Here is a 12447-nt window from a genome sequence, read left to right as displayed (position 1 = left end):
TACCTATTTTTATAATAGATTGTTTTTTTAAATGAAAATGTAAAACCCTCATTAGGTCATTATGTCCGATTAGGTCATTGTAACCATTCCCTGCTAATGCAGAATTGTTACAGTATATTCTCAAGGATTTTTATCAGTCATCTGTGAAGAAATTGGATCCCATTATGCTAGCTAGGTGGATTCCTTTCTCATTTACCAAAAAATAAGATGAAGTTACTTTCCATTCAGCTGAAACTGCAGTAATGATTGTAATTTACATGGAAGTGTTCCCTGTATTTCCAGGCAGCTGCTGTCATGTCTCTACTTGCTAAATAAGAAAAATCCAATTACCAATCTTCAAAAAATGTTCACTCTTACTGTTCTAGCCTTTAAAAATGGATAGATTTTTTTGCTAATTGAAGGTCAGCAGACAGCATGGTAGCTGTAATTGATTACACATGAAAAAAAGCCCAAACCACAACAGTCCTCTGTATAGGCAGTGTCCTATGCTGTCTATAGCAAATGATTTTAGTTAAGCTAAACAGTACTTGAACACAAGTGTAGTACAGTGCTCTTTAAGTTCACAGTATGCACATTATAGGAAAGATGTGAAGAGAGGCAAAGATCTGCTTTTTATGATGTTCAAATCAGTATTTGTGAAATTCTAAGGAAGCATGAAGTCTCAGAGATTATTATATATGTTTGCATCCCTTACTATACGTATTTTTCTGTATGTGCCAGGCTGTGCTTTATTTTCTTCTGTTAATTACATTTCAGAAAATGATTGTCATGTAGAGTATTTAACCCTGGCTTTTACTGAGCATCTTTCCTTGAAACAATGAGCACCACTATCAAAATGCCAGGCTTAGTTATGTTCCTCACTGAAGCTTATGTATAAAACCTAGTGCATGCCCTTGATATTAATTGAACAGATGGGGTTTCAACCCAAATGTTTAGTTAATAAGAATACAGTTTTTGTATTAAGAATGCTGCTACAATCAAAGATAGTTTTGCATTGATAAGCAATATAAACAAAAGCCTTACATTAATTTCTAAGGCTGGCCTGTTTTATGTTCCTTGTTGGGTTTTTGGTTTTTTCTTTTTGTAAATACAAGACTTTTCAAATCAAGTAAAATAATATCATTTATTCTTTTTTTTGTGTGTTACAGACATCTTTTTAAAATAGCACTGATAGATATTCAGAAACAAAGTACAGTCATGTAAGATGAGTGTTCCCTGTATTGAATGAATGTTCTATGGATGTGTTGTGTTCACATAAGCTTTTAGAAATGTTACTTAGAAAGAGGCAGCCAGAAGGATTGAAACTGGGATCTGTGGCCGTGTGGGTGTGGGAGCTAGTGCCATGAAAGGTTCCAGGTGCTCTTGAGCATTTTGGTTCCAGCCTCCATTGGGCTTGGAGCTTGATTAACACTCAAACTGAAGGACAAGCAGGATAGGGCCTTTTGGTCAATGGACTACCTTCTAGCCCTAGCTTCACTTTCCATGCTGGTGCCAAAGTCCGTAGTGGAGGCAGCCTCTTTACAGTCCTTGAGGTGCAGCAGATCTCCTGTTGAGGGACAGAAGGCCTGGGTGGAAGAGGCCCTACCAGGACAAGGCACCTACACCATGAGTGGTTATGCATGCTGCCTCTCTCAATGCAATTAACTGCAGGCTCGTATTTACTTAACCTCTGGGTCACTGAGTGTGTCACTGAGTCAAGAACTTTATGCAAAAAATGTGAAGTGTTCTAAAATCTTATCAATAAACCCCATATCTCTTTTAAGCATGCAGCCCAGACTTTTTCATGGCCATGCATTGACTCTAGTTGGATCTTCACTACGTCTTTGGAGTTGGAAGTTTCTTTCTCTTATATATGCAAAGTCTTCACAAAATTGCATCAGTGCTCTGGCTGCCATCTAGGAACATGGTTACTGCAGAAGTTTAAATTCTTTATGTACCTTTGCTGACATCAGGAAAGTATCCTATATTTTCTCCACCCCCCCATGTATATTTATCGTAGGCTGACAGCAGTATTATATGTGCAAAGTGATGCACACAGTGTGCTTCAGCCCAGAAGGACCTGAACTACCAGGCTCAGTCCCTCACTTGTAACATGTCTTTTGGAGGTGATCACTATGAGGAAACTGTTCCTGTCTCAAAGTATGCGTTTTTATTCTCATGGATTACAGTTCTTACCAGACTTTCTGGGTTTCTAAAGGGAGGTAAAAGTGTACATGTAGTTTTATCACTCTGAGAGATTTTTAATGTTACTTTGAATATTGTGCCTGTGTTTGTGGTGTGGGTTCCCCCTCTGCTCCCCCACCCTCCATGCTGAGAGTAAAACCATTAAAATCAATAGAAACAAATGAAATGAAAAAATCTGTTTAAGGAAATATTTTTAGTATTTTTTTCAGACAATACTGCTATGTTGCTATGACATCCATATTCAGCAGTGAAGAACTGTGTAATTGGCTTAACGGATACTTTATAGCCTGTCCATTTCCAGGAGGAATTTCCTAGACTATAATCAAGGGCTGTGTTATTCCAAAGGGGTATATGTGTCATTTTTCCAATCTAACAATGCCTAGTCTTAACATGGGGATATCTTCCTTTCTGAGGGAGAGCACAATATATGCATAGATCATCCAAAAACCTCTGCTTCCTCCCCATGCTGAGCTGACAGTATCAAAACTAGTGTATGGTATAAATGTTTATTAGTAACCACAGTTTTGATGTTAAGACTGATTTTCTTCAACTGTCAGGTATATGGCATTCAGATATTTTTTTTATTATTATTTTTATTTTACTTAAAATACTATCTTTAGCATTTACTATTAGTGACAGGGTAGTTTCACATCTTGTTTGGCTGAGGACAAATAATGAGAGTATGGATAGTCCAGCCAATTTTCAGGCACTTAAGAGATGTCTGCTGGGTAACTGAAACAGTGTTAACTCACAGATAGAACAAACTCCTCTGATTTGCAGTAAGATCTTGTGGGAGCCACATGAGAGCTAGGCAGGCTTTCATTATAAAGTATTTGTGCAGAGATGTATAAATATGTGGAAAGATGACACTCTTTGAAGTAGCAACTGTTATGGGTGCACTTGGGACCCAAATGGAATCTTTGAGAAATTGGTAAAATCAGGAAGAAGCAGGGGCTTTGGGTTTGGTTTGGTTTTGTATTGTGGGGTTTTTTTTCCTTAGGAAAAAAGATTTTTTTATTTTCCCCAAAGGACAAGTTATTAAACATCAGAGGATTAAGTAACATACAGATAAACCGAAAGAGGGTATAATCAACAAAATATCTGAGCATCTTGACCACTGTTCGTCTCTTGGGTTTTTTTTTATGTTCTCAACACTATTGTTCAGCTTCGGAAACTGCTGTCTGCATAAGATCTTCGACCTAATCTGCTTCAATGTGGATGGCAGTCATAAGGCTTTGTTATATAATTGGAAGAACAAACCAGTTCTTTAAACCCCTGCTTAGTCCAGATGTCTTCAAACTGAGTATCAATTAAAGTTTTGTTGCTGTGATGTCAGCAACATGTGAAAGAGTATGAGGACAGGGAAGGCCTTCTCGCTCTCCCCAGCCACCTGAGCAGGACACTGCGTTGAGGTGTTTGTTGGTGTCTTTCCCAAGTAACAAGTGATAGGACAAGAGAAAATGGCCTCGTTGCACCAGGGGTATGGGGAAGAATTTCTTCCCTGGGCAGCCTGTTCCAATGCTTGAAAACCCTTTTGGTGAAGTGGTTGAGCCACTGTCCCTGAAAGGTACTTAAAAGATGTGTACATGGGGATGTGGTTTGGTGGTGGACTTGGCAGTCCTGGCTCAACAGTTGGACTTGATGATCTTAAAGGTCTTTTCCAACCTGAGTGGTTCTATGATTCTGTAAAATCATGCTGCTACGGTTCTGAGAGCCAAAGGCTTCTCCCATTGAATTTGCTGTTAGCAGGAGGGCCTTGCCCAAGCTGCGGGGCGCTTTTTACTGTACACCCGTGTTCAGCAGCAACACAGACTGTTCTGCACGTTTCATGCTGATGGCTGAGCTTTTGTGTTCTGGTGACTTACGAGGTGATGAGAGGTGGGAAGACAAGGCTTAACATCAGACTAGTGGGGAACATGGCATTAGAAAGGACTGCTATGCACCTTCCATTTGTTGTGGACATCCATACAATAAATATTTAGTAAGAAATTCTTAAAGAACAGATCCTTTAAGTTCCACAAGGTGTTTCTCAATGTGCAGTAACAAACCTTCTCCCTACCTACTCACTGCAATTAAATTTATGATTTGGAGGGGGAAAAAAAGAGAAAGTCCTTCCTATTTGTTGTGTTAGGTGGCTGCAGAAAAAGCATAGTGCAAACAAACACCAATTAGTTCTCCTTTCAAAGCTGGGAAACTCTTCAGCAGATTTCCTGAAGAGTATGTACCAGTGGTGGCTAGGTGGCCTTTTTCCAAAGTGTGAAGCATGACCCAGTAGTGTTGCTCCACACCAAAAGCAGCATCGCAAAGTTGGGCATCATCTGAAAGGGTTTGCTAGGAGAAGACAGACAGATGAGAACCTGTTTAGTTGAGAGCCGGTGAACTAGCTGATTTAAATTAAGGAGAGAGCATATTTGGGCGCTAGTGGATATACCAATGACATGCCTGGAAATTAATGCGATGTTTGTCAACTTCTGACATTTTATTAAGATTCCCATACACAATCTTTTATTTAAAGGTGCAGTTTCTGGATACCATCTGGAGACAAGCCATTCCATGACAGCTTCAATTTTTGGCTTAAATATTTCAGTTTCTTACCTTCATGTGTGCAGAAGAAAAAGCATGCAAGATTGACTTCAGTGTGTGTTGAAAGTTTAAAGATAGGCTTTTAAAAATACTCTTAGGATTTTTGGACCAGTCACTTTACTGCTTGGCAAGCTTGACTTGCTTTTGCAACATTTGATGTTGGTGGCAAACATCAGACCTCACTATAGATATTGATACTGGTTTCAGGCAGAATATATAGCCCTGTAGTTCATAGTATGCGTAGCTGTATTTGCAGTATGGTTCCAACTTTCAGAAATGTGTTGAGCACTTACTAGCGAACAGCTTATCTGAGATCAAAGCTAAGCCTTTGCTTGGGACTAAAGTAGGATTCAGTCTTCGTAGCTCAGGAACTTTGTGAGCTCATAGCACACACATCAAGATGGCAGGAAAATGCTGTAGCTAATGGTAATTTTTATTTGATACACTGTGAGCAATACGATAATTGGTGACATACAGAGACATTGAGAAGAAAATAACACCTTTCACTGTGCAAGGCATCTTTGAAGAAAGGGCTTTGATTCCAGTGAGATGGAAAGGAGGTGGTTAATGTTCAGTGTAGTGCTGTATCTTGTACAGAAGAATAAATGACCAATTTTCAACACAGAGGAATGTTTACAGGGGTATATACTAAAGATAGCCATTGCTTGATGTAATAAATAGTCGTAACTGGATGAACAGTGTGAAAGATGATTCTGAAAATGGCACAAATCACTTGGCTTTGTTAAAAGATGACTGAGAAATCTAACAAGAAAGTGAAAGGATAGCACAGTGGGAGGCAAAATTTAGTAGTGATAGATGCTAATTTACATTGGCAAGAGTTATTTGAATTGTTAATAAACCTTACTGTTTTCTATTTGCTGATAATACCAAGGCAGAGCTATAGTCAATGAAAGTGCAGGTAAGATAGCTAGAGCTGTATTATGTAATTAACCCATCAAACACAATGCCCCAAGATACCATTTAACCTTGGAGTCTGGAAGGAATCAAGAAAGGCTCTATGTTGAGTACCTAATTAATTACACATTCTGCGAAATGTGAATATCTGCTTCTATCCTATAGAGTGCCTAGAGTGAAATGCCAACTTGGAGGGAAAAGGAAGGTGTTACCAGAGATGGGTATTTTCTACTCTGACATTTCATACATATACTGGCAGTTGCTGACTGTTGTGGAATGGTCAAGTCGTTGGGCTCATCCAGTATAATAATTTTAAGACAGAGAAGACAAAACCTACCTCTCTTCATATTGGTGTGTAGGGAATCAGTAGGACATTTTGATTGTTTTGAGCAGTACTGTCAAATATCTTTGAGCAGATCAATGATGAGACATAAGATGAACTTGAAATATTACAAAATTAATTGCAAAAAATGAACAAATAGATTAACTTACAAATATACTGAAAAAATCCTAGTAGAGAAGGAGTCCTATGTAAATAATTTTTCTTTCCAAATTAAAATTAAAAACAATGGAAAGACAATAACATTATTTAATTCTGTGTATACATATGTCTTATAGTTTTCAGTTATTAATAGGACCCTGTGCCTTAGTAATTGAATCACTATGGAGTGTTTTAGGAGGTTAAGAATTACGTTGTCTAACACGTGAGTAAGTTAGTAGGGTAGAGCAATGTTAACTTGTGATTTTTGCTTTCATAGTTATCTTAGTTTATTACATATGCTTAATGTCATGTCCTTTCCCCACTTATAAATTGTCTATGTTTTCTCATCCTAAGTAAAATACATCTTGATTGCTGACTTTACACTTGTTTGTTTGTTTGTTTTCCAGTTTAAAAGAATGCTCAACCGGGAGCTAACCCACCTATCTGAAATGAGCAGGTCGGGCAATCAGGTCTCAGAATACATATCGAACACGTTCTTAGGTAAAACTGTGATAAGAGTTAATTTTTTTTCTTTTGTTTTTTCTTAAAAACAAGTATCTTTCCATGTGAATTTCTGTTTTCAGAGACTATACATTTAATATCTCATTTTTCAGTGTTTGAGCACAGAGATCGTGTTAATTTCCTTACAGCTGTTATTTTGTGTGCTTGGTTTCCCTGTGTGTGTAATTACAGATAAATACTCAAATACATATTTTCATGTAAAGTTACAACTGCAATACTGCTACTGCATTAAGACATTAATATATAATGAATTAATTACTGTATATTAAAAAGAATTCTTCCACCCTGTTTCCCTTACAAAAGTTCACTAAGAGGTTTTGGTGTGCTGGACATACAAGTAACCTCATAAAATCCTGTAGCACACAGTTCTGATGCTTCGGTGTTCTGTGTGCACATAAGCAGGTGGACGAGTATGACTAAGTCAGTATCTGAACAGGCTGCTGCCAGGAGAGTTTGTGCAGCTCAAGAGCTTGGCATGGGGGATGTGAGCATTAAAAAAAGCCAAACACAATATTACAAAGAGTATGGTTCCTCCCCTATTGCTTTGTAGAAGAGAATATTATTAATTTTTTTTTTTTGCTAAAACTGGTTGAAATTAGTAAAACTTGGTTCCATACTGTTGATTTTGAACATGAAGATAAAGATAATATACCAATCTCAAGCATTTTTTGAGCAAAACACCATTGGTTCATAGAGATGTGTCTGTAAGCACAGGCACAGCTGGATACATCCAAATTAGGATAAGTATTTGAAAGAGTGCCCATCGTACATGCTAAGGTACATCTTGTTTTATTTGTTTGAGGTACTATAGCTGGTGCTTAATAAACATTTTATCCTCCTTGTCACCGTATCCTGAACGGATCACTGAATGTGTCTGTCCAGTTTACCCCCAATGGCAGCTGTGTGCCTGAGCGCTGTGGCACAGTAGGGTTTCAGACAATAAGGAAGGGATGAGCCTTTGTCATGGAGAAGCAATATTGCACAGCTTTAGGAGCCCTGAAAGTCACAGTGTGCAGTTGCCTGAGAAGGTGACCCACTTAGGCTGAAAAGAGTGAGATACCAGTTTCTGAATGCTCTTACTTGAAAACTTAAGGCTCATTTTGACAGGGTAAGGAAATGCTTGTCAGCCTTTCACGTGAGACCTCAGCCTGAGCAGAAAGAGAGCTGGAAAGGCAGTCACTTCTAAGTTACTAAGCCGTGGGTAGTGGTTTGTGGCTGCGTGAAAGACTAGGATACTTAAAATTTTAAGTACAGGAAGAGTAAATTGGGAATACAACTCATCTGCAGAATTATTGCTTAAACAGAGTATTTTCATCATACACAGTCTTAAGTATATGGGTTCTGAGCAACAAAGTGAATAGGGAAAACTTTCCATGTAAAACTTTAGTGAGTCTAGTTAGTTAATTTTTTTTGATGCATAATCTATCTCCTGAACATCTATGGATTTTCTGACATTTGAAAATCAGGAACACGTCATGAGAAGACAGATTTTGCTGTTCTTATTTTTTTGGAAAAAATAAAATTGACTATTTTTCCAAGAAGGGAAAAGATTTTTCCCAAGAAGGAATATGACATGTATTGAAGTTAGCCATAATGACAACAGATTTGTGTAAGAATTAAGGCTCATGCATTGAATATAATAATACTCAAGGTTTTTATTTTGCAGTGCCATTAACCTGTTTTCCTTTGAAGGGAAAATGTAAGAGAATCTGCCAATGAGCACAGCACAACCAGGGTCAGAACGGCGAGCTGTTTGTTGTAGATGTTAGAGGGGTGCAGGATCCTTTGCCCTGTGTGCTCATAGTTGCCAAAGCAGAGGCAGTCCCATAGAATTCCTCTGGAGATCCGAAGTTGTTCAGACAGACACGTACTTTCACTTGAGTTAGTCTGACAGCTTGGCTTATGAACCTCCCTTTGATGGGTCTAAACTTTGTGCATATGCCCGAAACTATAAACATCAAAGCACGAACAAGAGTCGCTGCTCCTCATCTGTTGTTGGTTTGCAACAGACAAGAGCTGCAGCGCTTTGCCTCCCCCCTTTCTTGACGGAAAGTACAGGGAGAGTGGTGAAGTATGGTGGGGGCAATCGGGGAACTTGGTGCCGCAGGCTAAAGCTTGGTGAACACTTTGACACTTTCATGGTCTCTTCTTTGCTGTGATTTCTTTGGAATTTGAGGTGTCCAGTAAATGCAACTGCTTAAGGGTAATTAAAAAAAAAAAAAAAAGGGATAGAGAAAGAAAATGTAGAAGCAAACGCAGTAAAAGTCTGGTAATTAGAAATGGACTTGCAACCCTTGTCTGGTTTTAGTGTCTATTGAAAATTACTACTGCAGGAAGGCAAAAATAGACATAGGTTTTGAAAGGGCCAAATTTTCTTTCCTTTATTTAAATTTCTTTTGTTCTAAGTTTTTTTTTTTAAAATCATAGTTTTTGCTAGGCCTCTGTCTTAAAAATGCCTGTTCTGGGTTTTCCTGTTTTTTCTGGAATATTCCTGGAGGACTAGAAAAGGTGCAGGTATATTTCAGCAAAGAGAAAATTTGGAGTGAGTCATTAAAACTCTGTTTTGAAATACAGTATGAATAAAAAGAACTAAAATTAAGGCAAATTCCTAGCAGTTTTGGCATCAGATCCTTTGTTGCACTAACCTGGTTTTCTTTGGGGACCACAGATGCCTGCAGTGCTCCACACCCCCATACTGTTTCTGCAGCACTCAGCTGGCCATTGCCTAAATAGACTATACTCGCCACTTAATTCTTGTCTAAAGTTTTGCTAGCATGTAATTGATGAGGTACGTGAAATGATGCCACTGATACTTCTATGGAGGCAAAAGCCCACAGCAAAATGTTGGATTAGCAAAACAGTCCTTTTGTTGGTATTTGGTTAGGAGGTGCAGACATGCTGGTATGAACTGCCTCTACATCTGAAGCAGTTGTAGATGTGGCTGGCAAAAGGCTTTCTGTCTTTTACAGCCTTAACACAAACAGAACCAGTCCATAAGTATTAGGCCCTTCAAGTCCTGAAAACCTTTTGTAAAGGTTTACGTAAGACACCGTTTTGATTGGGTTTGAAATACAATTTTGGAGAGTGTTTTTCCTAGAAAAGAAGAAATTTTAAGTTTTCTTGCAAAATGGAAATTTACATTTCTGTTTAGCTGTAATAATAACATTTTTATAATGAAAGGATTGACCCTATCTACAGTACTAGGGGTGCAGGAGAAGTGGAAATCAATCAGTCACAAGTCACTTTAAACAAAGTTGGTTCAGAAATAATGAGGCAATTCCTGAAATAGAGGTCTGCTTCTACTGAGGTATAGGTCTATGTTTATTTCTCATGTTTTCACTGTTCTTTATATGAAGTATCTGTTGCAAAATCTCTAAACACAAAAATAATAAAAAAAGTGTTGTTAAGGATTACGATATCTATAAGATACAACTCAACAGTGAAAGTTATAATATTTGTAATTCCTTTAAAAAATATTTTCTTCATTCTTTTGAAGACAAACAACATGAAGTTGAAATCCCTTCTCCAACGCAAAAGGAGAAAGAGAAAAAGAAGAGGCCAATGTCGCAGATCAGTGGAGTCAAAAAACTGATGCATAGCTCCAGCCTCACTAATTCCAGTATTCCCAGATTTGGAGTTAAAACAGACCAAGAGGATGTTCTTGCCAAGGTGGAGAATATATAAATCCTTGAATTTAAACCATTGAATTAAGATAGAGGGTGGACTTGTCAGTTTTATTCCATCCTCTGCTTATAACCATTGATTTCAAGCTGTAGCACCAAAAGGTGATCTCACTTGAAATAATACAAACTTGGTGAAGTGGTAAAATAACAAGTACAATCAGAATCAGGACATAAGGGTTAACATCTGGAGATGGAATGTAAATTAGTATTTGTGTATGCACTAATAAATCTGCTTATTCATAAATAATATCTGAAGAATGAAAAGTAAACATATCATATGGTGTCACAGGAATGAAATTTATAGCAGCCCTGTTTTTTGAAAATGCACAACTGGTGTATAGCATTAGAGCTATGCTTCCAGGTCCTGTCTTTACTGTATCTTTTTACGTACATTACTTGTGGTTTTGTTTTGAATCATTTCCTATGATTTTTGCAACAGCTGCTAACTAGTTCGCAGTAACCTAAAACTGGCATAAAGTTTTTATTAGTTTAATTTTAGCGTTTCGCATTTTGAAATATGCCTATCCTTATGTTTTTAGGAATCTCCCCCTTTATTTTAAGTGTTTCTGAGAACCAGGGAAAGAGCAGCAGAAGTGCAGCATCCCTGGAGGTATCCTCCTTGCTGAACTCTGCTGTGACTGGGCAGTGAGATAGCAAAGCCTGTTGGTTCAGCTCGTTCAAGATACTGTAGCATTTTTCCCTGGGGGGCAATCCACTTAAGAGGCACTCTTTCCTGCCGAGTGAATTATTATCTGAAGAGTAAGTAGCTGCAAATTCCAGTATTGCAAGATTAGTAGCAGCAGCTTTCCCCCTCCCGGAGGTTTAGCATATAAATTTCACAGTGGCAAGGTTTGAATCTTCGTGAGTCTGCTGTTTGTAGCTTTTCAATCAAAAATCACTGGAATTTGTATGTTAGGTTCCAACATGTTTGTTACTTGATTCTGCTCTAGGAACTGGAAGATTTGAACAAATGGGGGCTTCAGGTTTTCAGAGTAGCAGAGTTGTCTGGAAACAGACCATTGACTGTCATCATGTACACCATTTTTCAGGCAAGTAGCAGCAGCCGTGATGCTTTTTGCTTATCTTACAGATTTTTCTAGTGCTTTGTAATCTTAATTGTTTCTCTTTTCCTTTCCTAGGAACGGGACTTGTTGAAAATATTTAAGATTCCAGTAGATACTTTAATAACTTACTTGATGACCCTAGAAGACCATTACCATGCAGATGTGGCATATCACAATAACATACATGCTGCAGATGTTGTTCAGTCAACCCATGTCCTGCTATCAACCCCAGCATTAGAGGTAAACTACCACTGAGGTGGGAAAGAGGCATGAGAACAAGGGGCATACTAAGACTCTTCTAAACTAAATATTAAAGGTCTTAGTTTTCTGTAGTATCTTTGAAAGAAATCTTAACATTTCTTTCATGAATTCTGCTCTTCTAAAGGTATTTTGTGAGGATCAAAGCTTATATACCTGTAAATACTGTGCAGAAAATGTCACATCTTTTTCTTTAAAATCATGCAGATTTGTGTTGTCATAACCTTTTCCATTGTAACACAATGCATAACTCGTTTCCACCATCCCATTATTAATACTGCATCTTGATCACTCATTATTTCCCCTGTGGGATTCTCACTAATCACAATTAGTGGAATTGCTAAGGAAAGATAGTGATAAAATGGGATTACCTCAGCAGGGCCTTTTGTTTTTTTGGGTTTTTACCTTGAGCATATTTATTATGGTCCTGAAGGGCTATTTTTGTGTTTGTTTCTCAGACAGAGTGGAACGTGTACCAAATTTTCACTGGACTGTATCTCTTTTTTCTATTTTTTTAAAAAAATTATAAATACTTAAAAACTGGAAAAAAAAACCATCTCATATATTCTTTTCTGAGGAATTATTGTCTCAAAAGCGTTTAAATCTCTGAAGTAGAAGGCAGCTGAAGAAAGACGTAGTTTACTTTCCCTTTCTTAAGCACAATTCAGGTCTTAGTATAGCAAACATTGACCTATCCCAGTAAATTGTTAGAAAAAGGCAGATAAAGCAAGCAGTTGAAATCTTAGTAGTTCAAAAG

At 37.8% G+C, this 12447-nt stretch overlaps 1 protein-coding gene across 5 annotated transcripts in view; it reads left to right on the top strand.

The window, feature by feature from the left end:
* Positions 1–12447, top strand: part of PDE4D (phosphodiesterase 4D) — a 624925-nt gene that overhangs the window by 600934 nt on the left and 11544 nt on the right. For all 5 annotated transcript variants that reach the window (XM_027808274.2, XM_005432720.4, XM_027808288.2 and 2 more), the window contains 4 exons: positions 6571–6664; positions 10182–10354; positions 11319–11417; positions 11508–11672. In XM_027808274.2, the coding sequence (XP_027664075.1) occupies positions 6571–6664; positions 10182–10354; positions 11319–11417; positions 11508–11672 (531 nt within the window). The remainder of the gene's footprint in view (positions 1–6570; positions 6665–10181; positions 10355–11318; positions 11418–11507; positions 11673–12447) is intronic.

The sequence above is a fragment of the Falco cherrug genome, chromosome Z (assembly GCF_023634085.1).
Source record: "Falco cherrug isolate bFalChe1 chromosome Z, bFalChe1.pri, whole genome shotgun sequence".
NCBI classification, from domain to species: domain Eukaryota; kingdom Metazoa; phylum Chordata; class Aves; order Falconiformes; family Falconidae; genus Falco; species Falco cherrug.
Note: the sequence above shows the minus strand (reverse complement) of the source record. Positions and strands in the feature narration are given on the sequence as shown.